The sequence below is a fragment of the Sturnus vulgaris genome, chromosome 14, assembly GCF_052056855.1.
Source record: "Sturnus vulgaris isolate bStuVul1 chromosome 14, bStuVul1.hap1, whole genome shotgun sequence".
Lineage (NCBI taxonomy): Eukaryota > Metazoa > Chordata > Aves > Passeriformes > Sturnidae > Sturnus > Sturnus vulgaris.
In genome coordinates this window covers 12,620,969-12,641,457 of record NC_142256.1, presented here as the reverse complement: position 1 = coordinate 12,641,457, position 20,489 = coordinate 12,620,969, and the positions used below count along the sequence as shown (strand labels likewise).

Sequence of the window (20,489 nt, the reverse complement as noted above, 5' to 3'; positions counted from 1 at the left end):
TACAGTGATCTCTCATGGTGGGACTGTGTCTGCTCTGGGACATGCTCAAGTTGTGTGTCCACATGCTTTGAGGAGCTAACAGTGATTGTGGATGTATCCCAGGGCTGTGTGTGCAACCTGTGTTTGAAACACTGCTTTTCTTAACCCTCTACCAAACTGCCCACAGACTGTCATTCTTAAATGTTGTACTGAGTGGTGATTCTTGCTCTTTCCAAGGTTCAGAGCTTTGGGAATGGGGAAGAAACAACCCTCTAGCCAGAAATACTAGCCCTGTTTTCAGTAGAACATGTGCCAGAGCAGCATGAGGGATCACTGTAATTCACGGCTTCAGCACAGGGTAACTAGGAGCAGAAGCAAACTACAATGTACTCACTTGGGCTAATGCATTTCTTTGGGCAACCAACCAAAAATGTGTCTGTTTTCAGCAGTGTTCAGGGATCTCCACAAGTCTCCCCATTTGCTGGGACAGTGAAGGCACAGAGGAAGCCAGGAAGCAGAGCAGGAGAGGGAAACCAGCTCCTTGGAGCACTGAGGAGGGAAGGGGGGGTGCCTGCAGGACAGGGGATGCAGATTTCACAAGGCAGAAAAAGGAACTCAGAACTCCAGTGTGAACAATTGTTTTTTATTGTCCACCTTCTGAAACAAAGGACAGCAAGATGCAGAGTGAGCAGAACCCATTAGCCCAGTTCTTTCTACATTTCAATCTATTTTTTTGGTCCCAGCTTCCATGTTTCTGAAATCTTTCTAGCAGGCTGCACTAATTTCTCCACCGTGGATTTTCTGGGCTGTCCCTCTGCTTACAGTCGTGTCCTACAAAGGGTTGCTCTTAAAGAAAATGATCAAGATTCCCCCCGCTAAAATCTTATGGAGGTGTCATCATTCTCAAGATTTCCGAGTTGATTTCACGTAGGTTTAGGGTAACAGTAAGTTTTTTAATAAAAATACTTCCAAGAAGCTGCCTGTTCCTTTCCTACCTTCTCCTATTATCTTTTTTTCTCATGCTGCTTAACTGAGGACAGATTTGGGGAAGCAAAGGATCCCAAAGAACCCCCTTACAGGTCTCCCTCAGATTTGAGCAGAGCACTGAGGTACTGGGGCTGTTTCCATGCTGACAGCAGATGATGGCTGATGTGCCTAAGCACAGTTAGAGAGTATGAACCCACTTCTCAGTGCTCACCATGGGGTGCTTCTAAAAGCTTGACAAACACTACTGAGATCTTTCTAGAGAAAGATAATCCTCTAAACTGGCCAGGGAGAAGACAACCACACCCAGAGCCTTGTCTTCGAGTGTCAGGTGCTTCCGGCAGCACTGGAGGGAGGTGAGGCAGGTGGAGGAGATGGGCTCTATGCTGGGCTTTTGTCCTGCCCCCATGACATCAGCTCAAGGAGCAGCCTCCCATGAAGATCTTGCTCCTTTCCAAAAGGGCCTGAAACACCTTTCCCTCCAGTGTGCTTCCCTGCAGCTGGGAAAAGCAGCAGCTGAAGCTATTCAGTGAGAAGTCCCTTTCTCTCTCCCCTCAATGAAGACTCCAGCAGCTTTGCTCCAAGCATCAGCTTGGGCAGGACATCAGGGCTTAGCAGGGCTTTGGGAGATCCCTGGCCTCTGGCTGAAGGAGACTCCCCCTCTCAAAGCGTGGTGGCAAAGGCAAACCAGCTTCCAAGTGTGGTGCAGGGGTTGAATACTTCTGAACACCCACACCCCTGATGTCCATTAACATCCTCTATAGCTAAGAGCACTCACACAACACAATCCCATCAAATAAGCAGACCTGCAAACAAAGAGTGTCACCATTCTTTGACCCTGGCTCAGCACCAGCCACCTCTGCTCCCTCTGGCCAGTGTCAGGCACCTAGGTGAAATACTTGGAGGCCCCTCTGGCAATCCTTTCTTCAGCAGCACTGGTGGCAAAGGACACCTCCTCATCCTCCTCGCTCAGCTGGAGGCTGCCTGAGGAGAGCCGCACACGGGCCATGGGCGAGCGCAGCACGCGGCCGTACAGGGAGCAGTAGTCAGCGGCCAGCAGGTCCGAGTCAGAGTCGCTGGACTCGGTGCTGCTGCCCAGGTAGCGCTCGGTGGAGCGCCGCGGCCCCGGAGCCAGCCCTTGCTGGGCTGGGACGTGCCAAAAAACACCCCCTTTCCTGCTGCTCAGTGCCGGGCACGGCCCCAGGGGCCTGAACTCAGAGCCGTAGGGGAAGCGGATGGTTTTCATGTCCGACTGGCTCCAAGAGCGCTTGGGAGGCTGCTCCTGAAGGCCGTAATCAAAGGAGCGAGCCAGTGACCTGTTCTCCCGCACCATGCCCGTGCCCCCGGCCGTGCCTGCAGCCTCACGATGGAGCTGCCCAGCCTGGGTCCCGCTCGGGCTCTGTCCGGGGGGTTTTGCTGCCACGGGGCCGCTTGCACCGGCCAGTCCTGCTGTGTGATCGCCAGGGGCCAGCGCAGGACATGGGGACTGCAGAGCCCTGTCCAGATAGAAGAGCACAGGGGGGGCCGGGGCCACCACAGGAATAGGACAGGGCACATCCGTGTACACCAGCGGCCGGGTGCTCACTTCCCTCATGTTGCCCACAGAGGTGCTTTTACTGTTCCCAGCAAACTGGTGGTGGGGCCGAAAGGATGTCAAGGGATTCCTGGCTCCAAAGAGGTCGATGGGCTCCCACGCCCGCTCCATCTCCAGCTCGGCATAGAGCAGAGGGAAGGCAGACGAGCTTTTGGAGTGGGGCAGGAAGGTGGAGGATGCTTCGGGCTTGGAGCGGTCCAGCTCAGTGGCAAAGGTCACCTCCATGGTGGAGCTGCGGCGCCGGCTGTCCAGGGAGGGCTCGGAGCCGTGCACTCCGTTGGCGTGGTAAGAGCCCCTGCTGCCATAGGCCAGGCGCAGCTCCTCCACCTGGGCAGGGCACAGAGGGCGTGGGTTCCAGGTGGGTGCCCAGAGCGGGGTGGGAAGGGAGCAGCCAGAGCTGAGGGTCTGGCTTGGCCTCCAGCTGAGCTCCTCCAGCTGGGGCAGCGATGCCGAGACCTTGGCACAGAGCTATTGCTGATGCCATGGGGACTTACCTGCTTTGATACATCCGTCAGGAGGTCCGGGGAGGAGCGGCACTGCCTCTCATCGTAGCGGGATGTGTAGTGTTTCCTGCAGGACAAGAGCATGGGTAGGTGTGTGGCCAGGAGGGTCCTTCCCTTCTCCAAATCCCCTCAGGCACTGACCCCCTCCATGCCCCTGGTACCTCTCAAAGGGCAGGCTCTTCATCTTAGCCTTCCTCCCGTGCTCCAGCAGCTGCCGCTGAGTCCTCCCACTGCAGCATGGAGGGAGAAATGTGAGCAGCACCATCAGCCCCAGCCCTGGGCAGCCCTCATGTCCCATGTGAGGGGAAGCAGCAGGACTGAGGCAGGGGTCTCTCCAGAAGTAGCTGTTATTATCCCCTCTGATTCAGACAGGGCCGACTTAAAAGGGAGGCTCAGAACCACCCCCAGGCCCTTCCCAGCCCCAGCAGTTTGGGTTTCCCTAGGAACTTACCTGTAGCGGAAGCTGGAACCTTTGCTGCACAGAAGGGCTTTGGGCTTTGACTTGGGCTCTTCAGAGAGCCTGAAGAAGGCATGGTACTCCACACATGTCTTCCAGAAGGCCTTGCAGGTGTCCCTGCTCACCATAGTGAACTCCAGCGTGTCCTTGCACAGTGCCTGTGTGCCAGAGACAAGAAAGGGGTCAGGAGCACGGGACAAGCCCTGACATTTGCCCTCCTGATCCTCCAAGGGTCATGTGGGCTCTCAGTGGCTCCAGGCAGGGCACTGTCACCTTGGGGACACAGGAGCAGCACATATTGCACTCAAGAAGGAGCACCATCATGAGCAGAAGGAATGGACTTTACTCAGAACTGGGGACTTTGTGTGGCTGACCTTCCATCCACAGCTGTCTGCTCCCGAGCCCAGCAGCTGCCTGTGGCTTGGTACTTACAGAGATGTTTGCATGGAGCTTGATGAGAAAATGCTTCCTCTTGAAACTCAGTTTGCGAATTTTGGACCAGTTGAAGGTGTTGATTTTTGTATTGCCCTGCAAGGACAAACAAAGCAATTACAGCTTGATGGGGCAACCTGTAAATAGAGAAATGCAGTGGGCCAAGCCCTGAGCTCACAAGACACTGCATCAGACTCCAATGCAGCTCTTGGAGCTGCTGGGGTCTCAGGAACGGGTGCTGAGGTTTGGTGTTTGACTCTCCATCAGCTGGTTCTACAAGTAGAAACTGAGGTTCGGGGCTTAACTCTGCCTGCTGAAGCTCTTTGCAAAATCCAGAATCCCCAGGCAAACCTCAGAGAGGTCAAGGCAGGGAGTCCTATCTGTGCCAGCTCAAATATCCTGTGAGTTAAGGAATAATCAGTGCCTCAAAGAATTAACATTCTCCCCTCCTTTGCTGGGATGTGTAGCTCAGCTCACCCCCACACCTTTAGACCGGGTTTAAGTAGGCTGCAAGCACACTTTACCCCATTGTTACTTTGCACAAGGTTAGATGCAGACACAAAACATTGGTGCCACGGCAGAACCAGGGAAAATTGTGTTACTCCACTCTGTAGCACCAGGACCCTCTCAGCTTTCTGGGAGAGCCCAGATTTTAATGGGCTCACAGATGCTCTAATCATGCGTGAGGGGTGTTTATGGCTCTGAATAAATAACCAGGTCTGGCAGCACTAATTACCAACAGCAGATCTACAGCTAGGTTTTATGTTTGGGTTTGTTTTTTTGTTTTTGTTTTTGCTGTGACAAGATGTTCCCAGGTTGAAATCAGCTGGTGTGGGAGCAGAGGAAGTCTGTATTTACTGTGCAGCTCGGCCGTGATTACAGCGTTATGTAATTGCACAGACGTGGGGGGCTATTTTCGCTGGAAGATTACACGGTGAGCACATGTGGCAGAGCCGTGGGACCTGTGCTGCTCACAGGGCCACCACGCTCGTGGGACAAGGGCCACCAGAGCCGGGGCGGGCTCGGTGGCACTCAGCGAGTGCTGGGGGCGCGGCGGGGCTGAGTGCCAGAGCATCACCTTCACCGCCGCGGTCTGCGGAACACACGTCCTCATTTTTGGGAGGATTTGGGGAGCTCAAAGGGGAGAATGGTCGCCCCCAGCTGAAGGGGCCACCCCGCCCGGGTGCTGGCAGGCACCGCTGAGCCCCGGGCTCACCCGCAGCACCAGCACCCCCATGTGTGTCACGGCCAGGTTGATCTGTGTCCCCTCGCCGTCGCTGGCGGGGTGCAGGCGGATCCCGTACATCTCCAGCTTCCTGGCCACGTCCAGCAGCTGAACATCCGACTCGGCCGGCGTCTTCCCTCTGGGGACACAAACACACGGGAAGCAGCAGGCGTGAGAAGGCAGAAATGGGCTGAAAAAATGCCATTTTGCAGGTGTGCATGCTGGCACCACTGCCGGCCCTGCCTGCTGATGGGAACATCCTGGCAGCAGACGTCTGTCAGGGGATTTGTGGGGCCGTGGTGTGGGGCAGCCCTTACCTGTGTCGCCGGTGGTAGTGCATGATCTTGTTGTCCAGGTACTCCTGGTTGGGCAGGTACCTGTGTGTGGCCAGGTGCTGCTGGTCTGTCTCCTCGTGGAAGTCGCCCAGCTCGGCTTTGGGGACACGGGGAGAGCACGGATCAGACTGTGAGGGTCAGTGCAGAGGGAAGCCCTGGCTGCACAGCCACAGTCCCCAGGGAAGGGACACTGTCCCTGCAGGCACCCCCTGCCCTTACACTGCAGCAGGTGGGAGACGAGAAGCGCCGCGCTCTTGTCACTGCAGGGCAGCCGCCCCTGGGCCAGGTCCTTCTTGATCTGGAGGGTGAAGAGGTACCTGTGGAGGGGCACAGGAGCATGCCCTGGGGGGAACTGAGTGCTGGGCTGAGCCACCAGGGCCGTGCTGTTCCCATATCTCAACCCATGGGATGCACGTCCGCAGGGTCACAGGATGAGCGTGCAGCCCCTGCAGAAGGGCACCACTGCGACCAGCACGTCCCTGTCATTGAAATGCTCATTAGTAGGTTTCAAAATTAACATTCCTTTCTGTTTTGGAGGGCGTTTGCCTCTATTGGGGCTGACGTTCTGCAAAAGCACTGTCTTGGTTTTATTCTTAGTCCTTGTTTGCAATGCTTTCTCTAAAAGCTAACTGTAAAAGCTAACAATGTCATTTTTAAAAATAAAACCGAAGTTGTTCTTTCAGAATGCTGCTTGAGGCAGGAGCTAGACTGAGCAGTCAGACTCTGTGCCCAACTGCTAAAGTGTCTGGCAGTAAACAAATTGCAGCCTCATAAGACAGCTGATCCTTCAAGTGGATTGTGTTTAAAAACAGAGGATCAGGAAAATATATTCTCTGGTTTTGTTCTGTAAAGCGTAATACTTAGGACACTTAGGATAACCACTGTTCACAGGCAGGCTGGGGTGGATGAAGAGAAAGAATTAACACACTGCAAAAACACAGAACTGTGTGGTAAGAAAGTAATAAAACAAGCACTGTACCTGGTTAGTTCTTCTCTCAGGTGGCCGGGGTCCACTGGGAAAAATTTCACCATAAATTTGAAAAGAACCTCCTTAGGATCTTAAAACACAACATCTTCATAAGTTTTCTTTTACATGTCTATTGAGAACATTTACAACTCTCTTCACACATGCTGCCTCCTTACAGAGCAAATTATCTGGACCCTGACAAATCAGGGATTACAGCCTGCCCCCCAAAACCAGGCCCCCAGTATTACCAATGGATGCAAATAGAGATTTGGATATCTAAAGAATACTAAAGAGAAAAATGCCCCAGCAATTTTTTAAATTGCAAAAATCCCTGTTGGAAGGGGGTTTCCATGAAATGGTGCCAGTGAGCATGGCCAGAGCCTTGATATAATTGCCATCACTGGGGCTGTGTGTTAAACTCAGCCCTCCAAGCACTTGGGATGTAACAGCTCCATAGGAGGCTGCTTAGGCAAAGGTTTTTTTTTGTGGGATGAGTGAGAACAAGTGGCCAAGCCCAAGGCAAAGTGTTTGGAGAGAGGGAGGCAATTATGTAAGCACCGACAGTCACAGAACACCCTGGGATGGCTCAGAGGGACAGGCCAGAAGGCACTGGGTAAAGGAAATAGGTACCTGCAACAATTCCATTTGTGGTGCACCCAGAAAGGGAAGGTTCTTTACCAGGCTTTCCCCTTTCAGGGAAATTCATGCAAACTGTGTTCTGCAGCCTCCCTATGGCAAAGACTGAGGTCATGGCCCCAAGCTCTCCTCCCAGTTGTACTGGGGAAAATATTATGGGGATGGAAAGAGGCCTGTGCTGAAAGCAGTACTGTGTTAACACCAGTCATGGCCATGGCAGAGGAAGCTGGGCCTGAATTCAGGTCAGGCTCTGCAGCATCTCCGTGGGGCTGGGGAGGAGCTGCAGGGAAGAGTGGGGACCCTGCCTCATGCAGGTGCCTGGGCCACTCTGAGCTGCAAAGGGAAAAGGAGGGCACGCAGGAGCAGTGCCTGTCACACTGCCAGCACGGCCACACAGGCACTCAGCCACCCCTGCTCCTCTGCCAAGCTGTCAGGTTATTAACAGCTCCAGCCTAAAATGGTGCAGATACCAGATTGCTAAGGCAGCAGTATTTCCACGGGATTTTGTATGGACTGAGGTGTCCTTGCAAACAATCCTGCCCAGCCTCATCCTCTAAAATGAGCTTGGTTAAGGGCTAGAAGCCAGAGATCCTATCCCCAAACAACAACACTGCATGAACATGTCTGTGCTAGACTCTCACTGGTAGTGATTTATAAGAATTCTATTCTTGAAATACTTACTTTTAACTTGCTTTGTTATGGGTTTTAGTGGTTCCAACCAGACCTAAAATAAGGCAATGAAGAGTTAGGTAAATAAACAGCACAAGAGATGGGGAATAAAAGCAGTAGCAGCATGGTAGAATTCAACATGAAAACGTTGGTCAGCCTGGCTGCTGTGACAAGTGTCCTGCTGGGCAGTGCCACACGGATGGCTGTGGACAGACCCCGTGAGATGTAGATATCTCTGGGGCTTGTGGCTCTCCACCTAACTCCCATTCTTGGGGTTTTTCTGCCATCATGGCAAAACTTTCTATTTAATTTTCCATTTGGAATTTCAGGGAGGTGCTAACAATCCCTCAGCCATGCAGGTGATGGCAGCTCCACTTACCTGGTTGCCAGCCTGGCTGTGAAACTCCAGCCCAAAGTATTCCTTCTCCACAAGGTTGAGGTGGCTGCAGGTGAGGTTGAAGAGCCCTTTCCCACAGGATTTTTGCTAGCAAACAAACACAGCACAGAAGCAGCAGGTTAGGCAATGCTGACAGCAGCCGTGATGGGATTTCAAAGAGATGGAGAGAAGTTCCAGCTCCCTTCCTTCACCCCTTTCCTGACCATGCAGCAGCAAAATGTTATTCAGTAAGTGCTGTTGGCTTCAGCGTGTTCAATAGGACAATTGCATGCTGTGTTCCCTGCTTTTGGAAATCAGATTCCTCCCCATCACTTCTCTCCTTTATTAAGGAACATAAATCAGAAAGGAGAGCAAGAGAAAACAAACCATGTTTTGAATCACTGTTTGCAACTATCACTGTCTGGGCAGTTCTGTCCCTGGCTAACCAGTGAGTGATCCCCAGGACGAGCACCTGAACCAGGGACAGCCATGGCAAACGTGCTCAGTTAAGAGCCAACGGGAGCAGACCTCAAACCTGTGCAGTGAGTCCGTGTGCCCCAACAGCTGGGGATGAGCTGCTATTATGGTTAATGGTAATTAACAGCAACAGCACCAGAGATCCTGTGCCGTGGGCTCTGAGTCATCCATGGGCTTTAGCAACATGAATTAAGTGGTGCTACGTGCTGATAAGGGAGGCTAGGCTGTAGTTATTCCCAGTAAACAGAAACACTAGGAGGGTGTTTTCTTGACTTTTTGCCATGCTGTATGACCTGGCTGGAGAACAAACCAAGAGGCCCAGACTCTGGAAAATGCTCCAGAAAGCACCAGAAACTAAAATGGCAGCGACCCACTCCAACAAAACCCGGATATATCTTCATCAGCTTGTGCAAAGCAGACCAAAAAGGAGGATGGGTTATTGCAAAAGCAAGCTGGAGCAGAGAGGCCAGGTTAGACAGCTGCTAAATTATGGCATGTTGGGTGATGGAGGGGAAGGCAGGCTGCAGCTCCCTGTGGCAGTGGCTGTCCCCAGCAGGGACGGGAGGGACCCGGCTGCTGGTGGTGATGCACACTAATAACCACCTTTCAGGGCTTCTCCTGGGATGAAATTGCTGGCTCTGTGCTGAAAGGCTGCAGAAAAGTGATAGCATAATAACAGCATTCACTCTGCAGCACTCCCAGTTCTCCTCAAAATTACTGGATCACAAGGGTAATTAAAAAAATTATAAATGTTTTTTTTACAAGCCAGAATTTTCTAGCATGAAAGGCCTTGCCCTTTGTCAGGCAGCCAGGAAAGACAAGGATTTCTTACTGGGTTATTACCTGCCATATGTCTGCTGGGAGCAACCCACTCTGCTCCAAGCCCAGCACTGCCCAGGGCAGGCACCATGGGACAGGAGCAGCCCTAAACCCAGGAAAACCTGCTCACTGGGAGACACAGCCCTGTTGCTGCAGGGTATGCTTTAGAAGCAGATCCTTTCTCTTGTAGAGTGTCTTGCAGGTGTCCTGGGCTGGAGTTTGGGGTGCTAAGGCCAGTGCTTCCTCAAGCACTGGGGTACAGTCGTGCTCAGCAGCATCAGCCCTGCACTGCACCAAGTGAGAGAAGTGGGGTCTGTGCTGGAGAAGCTCAGTGCAAGGCAGAAGCGTGACACATGGGGCTGCTTGTCCCATGTCCAAGCCTACAGGTGCCTCTGAGAGTGATGCAGGGCCAGGTGAGCACCCACAGACAGAAACTCCAGAGTAGAAGGTGAAAAGGAGAGGCTGCACTGGCTCTTCACTCCTCAGTGAAAGCATCTGGGACTGTGAGCAGAATCAGAAAGCCAGAGGCACTTCCAGAGGTAGACAGCAACATGTGCAACACGTGGGACACACACCCCCATGTCCCCAAAGGAACCCTGGCAGCAGCTGCAGTCCAACAGCAAAGCCCATTTCTGCAGCGTTCCCATAGGACAGGTCTGTGGTTTAGGGCTGAGCAACAGCTCGTGGGATTTGGGGTCATCTTTTCCCACCACCTTGGGAGATACCTGCCCCATCAGGTGTGCTGCACAGTGTCATGAACCAAAAGCCACCAGCCCTAAGGCTCCCTGTGCCCTCTGCCACACACCTCCTATCAAGGAATTCCCAGCTTTACAAGGGACAGATGACCACAGGAGGACTGTGTCCTTCACTCAGCCTCAGCAACTCGTTTTTCTGGGCTTGTTTGGTTTGCCCAGCAGCATCCCAGCCCAGCCACGGGGTGTTCAGCAGGGAGGGCACAGTGGAGACATTCAGAGATGTGCCAAGCCCCTTCCCTCCCCTGCCCTGGGAGCCCAGATCTGTAATCCCAGGAACCACCTCCAGTGCAGGCTGAACTCAGTGGTCCCAGCTGTCAGCAAGGATGCAGGTGGAGGCTGAAACCTTCCTGGGTCAGCATCCAGTACCAGGAGAGGAACTTGTTCTCATGCAAAGTGCCTGGAAATGAGACCTTGCTGTAGATGCCAGCAGGTGTGACACCCATGTGAGGCAGGTAGGGATGTTTACTCTGGGAGTAAGGTGCAGGGGGAATCAGGCCCTCTGTGTTTTCTTGCTTTTGTCCTTTTCCCTCCCATTATACTGCAGTACTCCACGTTCAAAAGAGCTTTCCAAAGTCAGGAGGGCTTTAGGAAGAGTTGCTTAAAATACTGCTCAAAACTTAGCCCAAAGCACTCCTTTTATACTGGAGAAGTCACTAATTCAGCTACTCATTTATTGTACCTACACAGCAGCAGCAAATGCATAAAATGCCTAAAAGGGGTTTCCAATACCATTCCATGCTAAAAAAGGAAATGACCAGGAGTTCCTCTAATGGAAGCTATTTGCTGCAATAACATGTCGTGCAGAGCTATAGTGCTGTGTTTTGAGCAAATAAGAAAACAGAGATGGAAAAAAATGTAGCAACATTCTACTAGAAGCATCTTTTGAATTGTGTCTCACTATGACATGATCTAGTCAATGGGGGGAGGAGGGGAAGGTATTTTAAAATTACTAGTCTCATTTTTAAGCTGACTCCTGGACTAGGATGGATTAATTAAACTAAATCAAACAATTTCCATACTGTGTCAAGAGATGGAATTGCTTTATAATCCTCTTTGTGCAAAATGCTTTCACAAAGAAAGAGAGCCACACATCTGAGAGAGCAGTTCTCAGGCTGTGCTATAAACCACAGAAGAGGACAGGAGAAGAAAAGCCACAGAACTTGAAAAAAAACCCTATTTTATATTAAACACTCTGCTCCCACAGGAGATGCAGGTAAGTACCAGAACAAATCTACTTGAATTAGCTAATTAAATTAGCTACTGTGATTATCAAACCCTAACCAACAGTAAATGTGCACTCACACTTGTAAAAAGATATTTCTAACACACAGTCAAGACATACCTGTTTTCAGTTATCTGTACACATATGCATAAATCTAACACCATAGATATTAATACTTAACATTTTAAACTTGGTTCAGAGCTAGCATTTGTTAAATGTGAATTATTAATTATAATGTGTTATGGGACACTGACATGCAGAAAATAAGAGTGAATTTTTTTCCTCAGCTATTCACAAAACCACACAGTTTTCTTTTTCAACTGAATGCCCAGGAAGAGATGCGTGCAGATGTTTCTCACCAGGGATAACTTGGACAAATATGCTATTTTTATTCTGTTCCCAGACGTTACTTCCTTTCTGAATGTTAACTCTGACAGCCAGATAAATGAGAGAACTCGACACTCATCAAGACCATCACTTCATATTAACTGATTTACTAAATATCACACCAGGTAAGTAAAAGCCATTCCTTCTTCCTCATAAATAATGCCAATAACAAGAGAGCATAGGAATGTGTTGATACCAAAATACACTTACCAATTAGTACTATAATTTTGAATTTGGATTAGTTTCCTTCTTTGTTTCCTGGTTTTTTTTTTTTTAAGGCTGAAAACCAGAAGCGATCAGAGACCATGCAATCCTTCAGAGCAACAATGACTTAATAATTAACACAAAAAATCAGTAAGAATATGATACCCACTTACATCAACTACAAAGATCTTCTGGGAATCATCCAGGAACTGGACTTTCAGGTGCAGCATCCTCGAGCAGGCAGCTGGGTGTGCAGCAGGCACGGCAGTCCTAGCAGTGTGAGCAGGGAGCTGGGAAGGGAGCCCTGACTCCTCTTGCACACATAATTCCCTCTCAGCTGGATGGAGAAGGCTGCAGTCACACAATTGTGGAGTGGAGGCTGGAGCAAACAAGCTGATTGTCTAAAAATGAATTTAAAAAAAACCCCAAACGACAAACCAATACCTCCCTTGGTTTAAATGTCATCACTGCAATAAAAGATGTTTTCTGCCTGTGAATTATGTGTGTATTAATAGGGGGAAGATTGGCAGTAATGGGGCTGAGATAAACACTCAGCTCTTACAGCTGGTGGTGAGCAATGCAAGGGCAAAGCAAGCCCACGCTTGGTACCACAGGGTCAGGGGAGAATCACTTCTGCCAAAGTCACCCAGCACTGAGTGTCACCCTTGCTCTGCTCTGGTTAAGGTGCACTGGGGGAGCAGCTGGCTGGCAGCTGTGCTGGCTCCATGGGGTGGGCAGGTCATGTCTGTACACTGAGTGATGTGTGGATGAGCTGATGTACTTCACCAGATTGGAAAATGTTTCCAACTGAACACAAAACAAGTTGTGAGTCCTTTCTTGGGAGGCAGAGGAGAACCTGCTCCTAATTCCCAGCTCACACCCTGGTTGAGCAGCTTAGTGAAGTCTCACAAGCTTTTGAGACAACCTGGTTCCCACATCAAATCTGAAAAGTCCATGTCCTCACTCATAATCTCATCCTCAGAGTGCCAGAGCCAGTCACCAGCCTCAGAGCCCAGGCTCAGCCCAGGCTGCTCTGTGCAGCCTTGCTTGGTGTGGTGGGTGCCTGGGGATGCTTGTGCTGCTTCTCTGCCCCAGGTGCTGCAGGGCCATGAGGAGCTGTCTGACCCCTCTGGTTCCTCTCACTCATCAGAGACTGCCTCACTGAGCTAGTGGGTGACAGCAGCCTTTGGGCAGGAGCTCCCACTTTCAGAAATAAATGCACTGAGCAGTGCCAAGGGCAGGCACTGGAGTGGCATAGGGGATCATTATTGTTGCTGCTGAAAAAAGTCAGAACCACACACAATCCTGTGGGACCCAGAGTGACAGAAACATGGCTCAGCAAACCAAAGAAGCCACATTTAATGCTGCAGAGATTTTGCTTGGTGCTCCCTTGGCTGTTTTTACTGAAAATTCTACTGTAAGTCACTCCAGACCATTTGCCATGGCCTCTCTTGCACTTCCCAAGTATTTCTGGGGATGTCAAGACAAAGGCCATCAGGGCAACATAATACCTTTTCATCTCTAGTGCAGAGAGAAAGACCATAGAGCTTTTTATCCACAGATAAATGTAAAAATCTGCTAACCAGGACAAAAAGAAGCCTAAAAGTCAAAGCCAACCTGCTTTTCCCCATGAAGCTAGTCCACAAAGCAGCCGAGTCCATCGTGCTGCACTGCCAGGAGGGGACAGCAGTGCCCCTGTGCCAGCACCACTCAAGGACGAAATTTCCAGCTCTGCACATGGCCCTGGGTCTGAGCTCTTTGTGTCACAGGAGAAGGGCAGCATCACGTACAACCAGCCAGGGAGGCTGAGTGCACTTTTCCTCTGCACTTTAAAATGTTTGTGCTGTCAAATATTGACAGGCACCAAGGAGAGGAGCAGCTCTCCTGTGAGTGGCTCTCACGTCACAGGCACAGCTCTGCACTGGGAGCACGGCAGGGACACTGGACTGGCAGGAGGGATGGATGGGGGTGCAATAGAGGAGCCCCCCAAGCCCAGAAGAAGCCAAGTCTCTCTGCTACAGGCTTTCCTGGCATGCCGGGGCACTGACCCTGGACTCCACAGATGCTGTTAGAAAACGGCCAACCAGATTTTGGGTGGAAGAAAAGGGTTTATTTCACTACATTGCTATGAAGGAATAAGGCTGATTTGGGCCAGGCAGGACCTCTGGCCATCCTGTAAAGCTATCCATGGAGACAGCATGGAGCCAGCAGCAGCAAACAGGATCTAACTACATAAACAAGAACTTTTTGGCATAGGATACTAAAGGACAGCAAGAAGAGATGTGGGACAAGCAAGGTTTGCTTGGGGCATGAAGATTGTTGCTGTCTGAGCAGATGAGAAACCTGTTTTACCCCCACCTATCTCCTTCTGGAGGGGACTTGGGGGCCAGCTGGAGCAGCACCCAAGGGGAGCACCAGGAGTAATTCCAGCTCCTGGCCCGAGCCAATGCCAAAGCCCAGCCTGGTATGTATGGTATGTATATGTATGGATGGTATGTATATGTATGGATGGTATGTATATGTATGGATGGTATGTATTTGTATGGTATGTCCTCCTTATCTGCAGGGGAATAATGTGAAAATGGTGCAGGAAAGCACAGAACCCGTGAAGGGCAAGCACAGCTATAATGGCAGGTGGGGAGGGGACCCCAAGCAGCAGCATCAGAGCACAGTGGGGCCTGAGCAGCAGCGTGGTGCAGTGAGTCCTGCTTCAGGGCTCCTTGCTCAGCCTGCTCAGACCTTGATTTTAAATACTCTGGACCTTGCTGACACCATCCTGCATTACACCAACTTTCCCAGGAAGGACTTTGTTCCACTGAGTGCATCTGACCCCGTGTTAAGCTGGATGCATTGTCTCAGGGTCTTCTTCAGCCTCTCAAATACCCTGCAGCTTGCTGGAATGGACTGAGCAGAGCAAGAAGTTTCCTTCCTCCCAAACCCCATTGCCCCTTTTTCCAAGGAGAATATTCACACTGACGTTTGGCTGTTTCTCCTTTGTTCCCCGTTGTAGTTGGAGCAGCCCACAGGACAGGGCAGCGAGCTGAGCACTGCAGCTACACCCTGCAGAGCCTCCTGGAATGGTGAGCCATTGTCACCGGGCAGTGAGGGAGCCAGTTCAGAGCTGCTGGCCGGGGTTGGGGCTGGGCAAGGAAATGTCCCAAACCTCCCCACGGCCTCCCGAGAGAGGAGCAGGCTGTGAGAGAACAAACTCTGACAGAGAAGGGACATCATAATATGCTACCCCTGCACCACTGCAACTTTGTGCACGGCTGTACCTATCTTCAAATTTGACTGAGAGGAAAGGAAATGAAGATGGATAGATAAAGTCATTGAATAGAGATCTGCCAGGGGATTTTTAACACCACAGTCCAAGAGGCAAGAACCACACCCAGCTCATTGCTGAGCAGACAGAAGTGCACACTCTGAAATGCCAGACAGGACTCACCCAGGTGGACTCTGGCCAGTTGTGACCTTTCATACACTCACATTTCACCTGCTCTTCCTCAGCTGGAGCTGCAAGGAGAACATCTATGTTCCCTCCTCACCCAGCCACAACTCCCCCAGCTGCAGGGCCAGGGAGAAACCCAGCTCTTGGCTGCAGCACTGACAGCAGCCTCTGGCACAGCCAAAGTCCTTCTGAACAGCTCCAGGCTCACAACGGGATATCCCAGCTGATTAATGAATCCAAGGCATGGCACCAACACTGTAAAGGGGACATTTCATCCCAGAATAGGGTACCTACCACATTCCTGCTGCTCCTCCAGGAGGAATGGCTTCACTCTTAGCTGGGGTCCCAGCTTATACACAGTTGCTTTAAATTTTTCATATAACATACCCCCTAAAAAGTATTTTCAAAAAACAAAGCCTGAAAAAATCGGGTTTGTTAAGCCTGAAAAGAGAAGAAAGGAATAACAATCACCTGATTGATGCAGACCCACTCCAGAACGGATTAGCTGTCTTCCCAAGCTAAAGAGAAAATGAAGAATTTGCTGGACATTGCAGGGAAGATCTGAGTTAGGTCCTAGGAAAGACCCTCACATTGTGAGGCAGAATACCAGAGCAGGCTGGAAAAAACAGAGTTGATTTAGACACGCCTGTTGGGGACAGTCCAGGTACATGGTCCTTCCTTTAAACCTTTAACAATGATCATTGTTTTACATTTACTCCACATTATATCTGGAACATATCTCAACAGTTAGAGCTGACTCACCATCTTCTAAAAACTTCTGCCCCAAACCTGCTCCATTTACTGAATATAAAAAACAGTGATACATTTACATTTTCATCAAATTTTGCTTGCCAACCATCAGCTAAATAATCTGACATCAGCGTGCTGAAACTCATTACTCATAAGTAATCTCTGGGAAAATGGAAATAATGGCATTTTTTATTTTGTGTTTAGGTGGGGTTCACCCATTACCTTCCAACTGCAGGATAAGACTTCTCTGAGCAGCATTTTGATATCAGAAGGTGACATTATGCAGCAGCATTTTCCTCTCCAGTTTGCCCCAGTCCCACCCCACCTAAGGCAAAATTAGTGCATAATCTCATGCTAAAGGAATCACAGAATAAAAGTAACTCTTATTCTTGTGATTATATTTTTATTTCAGCTTCAGCAGCTAAGTGACTCTTTTTACCTACCTGCAAAAACAAAGTAGGAAATCCCAAATAACCTCGATTATGCACTAAAGACTCCAAGCACAACTGCAATTCCAGACACCTGAGACAAATTAACCTTAGGTGCAAAACATTCTTTGAAGTCCCGAAGCCCTGAAATACAAATTTATTTCCATTTCTGTTCTGTTTTCAACCTGTTCCGCACGGTGTTCGGCTGCCACGGCCGCAGCACCGCCCCACACCGAGCGGGACCATCCCAGCACCGGCCTCTCGTGGCTTCCACGCTCCCTCTCGTGGTGTTGGTGGTGCCCCACAACAAACACAGGAGAGGGCTCGGTGTGCAGAGATGAGCAGGTCATTCCAGTAATCACACATTCCAGCCTGCATCCATGGGCTTTGCTGACTTTTCCTCCTTTTTCAGATTTTATATGCTATGTAAAAACTATTACCAGGACTGCAGAAGGCAGCTTGCTGTAAGCAAATACAAATACAGCACAAGCTGCACAAGAAACTAAATACCACCCTGACTCTGGTGATATCCAGGCCACTTTATCTCATTTTTGATATGCCAGTTGCACTGTGTTGTTGGCACAGCTATATAAAAAGCACTCTGTGATGTTTAATTCAAACAGGTCACTTCAAAGACACGAGAAAGCAATTTATGCAGCAAGAAAAAGCCTCTTAAATGTATTCAATCAAAGGAGCACTGATGCCTCCAAGGCCTTGGGCATCACACAGCATTCAGTGATTTCCAGCTGGGCAGAGGCATCTCACCACACCTGTGTAACAGTGCACAGCACTGGACTGGTACCTTTATTTTTTGCTGTCCTTTATCTTTTCATGGGTTGCTTATTTTTTCAACATGTTGTTGCTGGACCACTTGCTGAGCATCAGGAAGGATCCTACAGCCAACGGCTTCATCTGAGGAAGCTGCCAAATGGAGTCTGCAATGCCAGGTGAATCCTAGTGGAAAGGATAGATTTCTAAGGAACTATACTGCTTATTTTCATGATAGATGTGGTTTCCCTCTTGTTTCAAGACAAATAACTCTGGTTGAGTAAGCCTTGATTACATCTAGACAAAGAAACACACATGTTCTCCAGGTACCTCCAGGCCAATGGACCAGACCCATTCCACCATAAGGATCTTGATCCTGAATTTTATTAACACTTCCCTCCCAGGTAGCCTCTCTACCCCCACTCTTTTTTTTCCTTTTATTCTTTCTCAAAAGACTCTTATTACACTTCAGTCCTATCAGGGCACACCAAATTGCAGGAATACAGCTCACAGCAGAGGGAAAGGCGTGTCAAAGCCACTCTTCACAGCAGGCAGTGCAGGACAACAGAGCAGTATCCACCTGAAGCTGGGAGCTTGGTACTTTTGTAGTGATCAAAGGTGATTCCCCTTCATGCATGGCCCCTCTTCCAGGGCCTTCGGGCAGGTGGTGGGAGCTACAAGACAGACATATTTCCAAAACCAGAAAACATTCCTACATTGTGACTGTCCCAAGGTGTCAGGGGTATATTCACTAAACCTTTCCAGATTATTAAACTGGGCCCCAAGATGGAACCATCCAGATCCTGTGCTGACAACTACCTCACAGACAGCTGAAAGGAAAGGAATGCAGTGGACACTCAGGCACTTCTAACCACAGCCTGACACTGGGCAGGCCCTGCAGCTAAAATCTTTCTTCTAACCTATTAAAACATCTGCATTACTGAGATTAGACCCAGAGCATTTGGCAAGGCTGTGCTAATTCCTGGAACAACTAATGGAAAATAATGACAGGATCAGAAATGTGACTGTGGTCACTGAGACACAGCACTGCAAGGGACTTCAGAGGTCCCACGTGACAGCCCAACACACTCACACACTCCTTCCTCCAGTATCAGCTTAGAAAATCCTTCACCATCCCACATAACTGCAACTTGCTTCAGCACTTACGTGTGCTCTTGTGAGCAGCTTTTTCTCTTTTCCAACATAAATCAGCTTTCTGAAAATTCAGTTAAATTCTTGTTGTCCCACAGAAGCCAGGCTGTTGGTGATTACACAATCATTATTACTTTGAAGAAAAGGGGTCTAAGATCTGTCCCAGCAGTAGGATGAATCCCAAGCTGATGACTATCTTGCCACTTCCCAAAGAGACAAGTAACCCTTCAGGAATGGCAAAGACAGCAAGCATATTTTCTCTTTTCTGGGCCAACAAAATAATTTAAATATAATGTCAAGGTAGATCTTCTAAGGACATAAAACTGTATGAACTAGTCAGCCTAGCAGCAGGAAAAAATAAACAATTTCTGGAAAAGCCAGAATTTTTCCAGAAAGTTAATTGTTTGCTTTACTGAGGTAATTAAACCTTTTAGTAGAAGTATGAGTCTTAAGACTGAACAAGTTACACTGTAGTCTCACAAATATATGAAATACTAATCCTTTTCATAAGTTTGAGAATTTTTCAACTTTGTTATTTAAGTTCTAGCCCACTTATTTATTTACATGCAAGAAGTCCAATTTCAAAATTATTCTACAACGCTGGTGCATCTGATTCCAAGCAAGTCCAAGCACCTCCACATCTCTTACACACCCTTCTCCATATGCCCCCAGGAGGGAAGTGCTACAGTTAAGATGTTTTTCTTCCCAGGCAAGAACAATTGAGGTCACCCAGTAACTGGCTGTGTCACTGAGTCTCAAATCCCACGCAAGCCTAATCACCAGAAATATGCTTAGGAGGAAGTAAGGCACTGCTAAGAGAGCTGTCACAGCACACTCAGCCTGAACCAGGAGAACACCAAGGAGTAAAGACAGCTACAAACCAAACAAGCAGCAAAGCCTCCCCTATGAGTGAGTATTTTACAGGTTCCTACAACGTGAGAGACTCCCATCAATTATTGCAGTTCGTGCTCCAGAGCCCTTGGAGGGACTTGAAGAAAAGGGCTTTGAAGGAGAGCACCAGCGGCAAGTAAACTGATTCCATACTAAATACATTGTTTCCACAGAGGACAATTTCATCCCGTACAATCCTGCAATCAGCACTGTCTCTGCCGGCCAAGCTCAGTGCTGCCCTCAGCAGCACCGACGCACTCCTGCCAGTGGGACATCACCTCTGAATCGAACGCTGTGCTGATGTGTAGCTCAGAGTTCTTCTTCTCTGCTCCTCGCAGCTGCATTGACCGGGCAGAGATAAAAGTGGCTATGTAGAACACCCGAAACCCACATTATTTCACTTTCAGAGCGCAGAACATCGCAGAACATCGGGCCACGTCATCTCCTGCCCGCAGCTGCGGGAGCTGTTGGCGCTTCCTCCAGCGAGCGAGCGAGCAGTGACTCACCCAGCCCCGGCAGTGCCCGGGCTGCGGCTCTCCAGCACAGATAACTCACGCAGGTCAACACGTACTGCTCTGGAACCCGTATCTCATTTTAATTAAGACTAGACACTTCCACCTAGTTTCACACTGTAATTACAGCCCAGCCTCCTGGGGTAGATGCCAGCGCGCAGCTCCACACGAGGTGTGGCCGGCGGTTCACCCTCCACGCTGGCAGGGTCTCTGTGTCCCGGCTGTGGGGTTGGTGTGGCTGTGGGGTGTGTGTGGCTGTGGGGTGCACCCCTGCACACCCAGCCGGGCTGCAGGGCCCAGCTCGGCCTGGGCAATGACACAGTTACGTGTCACCCGTGCTGGATGGGGGAGCAGGGTGAGGACAGGGCTGCTGTTGGCTCCTGCTCTCTGATGGCTCTGGCAGCACACCCCTGTCCTCCGGCTGCACGGGGGAAGAAGGACACTGGGAGATTTCTACAGGTACCTGTATAGCAAGACCTGGTAGACCAAAGGAAAAGCTGCCATGAAACACTACATAAA

General features: G+C 49.9%; 1 protein-coding gene and 1 long non-coding RNA gene across 3 annotated transcripts; one reads left to right on the top strand and one right to left on the bottom strand.

The window, feature by feature from the left end:
• Positions 1 to 601: 601 nt before the first annotated feature.
• On the bottom strand, positions 602 to 15,503 carry FRMD7 (FERM domain containing 7). 2 transcript variants are annotated; one of them, XM_088173163.1, is made up of 12 exons: positions 12,195 to 15,503; positions 8,161 to 8,265; positions 7,794 to 7,836; positions 6,489 to 6,567; positions 5,729 to 5,826; positions 5,492 to 5,606; positions 5,166 to 5,313; positions 3,950 to 4,045; positions 3,512 to 3,675; positions 3,222 to 3,290; positions 3,052 to 3,127; positions 602 to 2,884 (listed from the first exon to the last, which is right to left on the bottom strand). In XM_088173163.1, exons 1-12 carry the CDS (start codon positions 12,249 to 12,251, stop codon positions 1,850 to 1,852), a joined length of 2,085 nt encoding a protein of 694 aa, XP_088029289.1. In that variant the 5' UTR covers positions 12,252 to 15,503; the 3' UTR covers positions 602 to 1,849. The 2 variants fall into 2 exon arrangements, with proteins under 2 accessions (XP_088029289.1, XP_014741433.2); XM_014885947.2 differs by having other exon boundaries at positions 6,489 to 6,522; positions 12,195 to 15,502.
• Positions 10,808 to 12,518, top strand: LOC148222152 (uncharacterized). Its single transcript, XR_015806756.1, has 3 exons — positions 10,808 to 11,421; positions 11,834 to 11,942; positions 12,096 to 12,518. It is a non-coding gene; the product is annotated as an uncharacterized LOC148222152 (long non-coding RNA).
• Positions 15,504 to 20,489: the final 4,986 nt, after the last annotated feature.

Coding starts and splice junctions, on each gene's coding strand:
- FRMD7 (XM_088173163.1), bottom strand. CDS start 12,251: ATGCTGCACCTGAAAGTCCAGTTCCTGGATGATTCCCAGAAGATCTTT. Junction 6,568..7,793: donor CATAACAAAGCAAGTTAAAA/GTAAGTATTTCA, acceptor TTGTGTTTTAAG/ATCCTAAGGAGGTTCTTTTC. Junction 3,291..3,511: donor GGTTCCAGCTTCCGCTACAG/GTAAGTTCCTAG, acceptor TCCATGCTGCAG/TGGGAGGACTCAGCGGCAGC.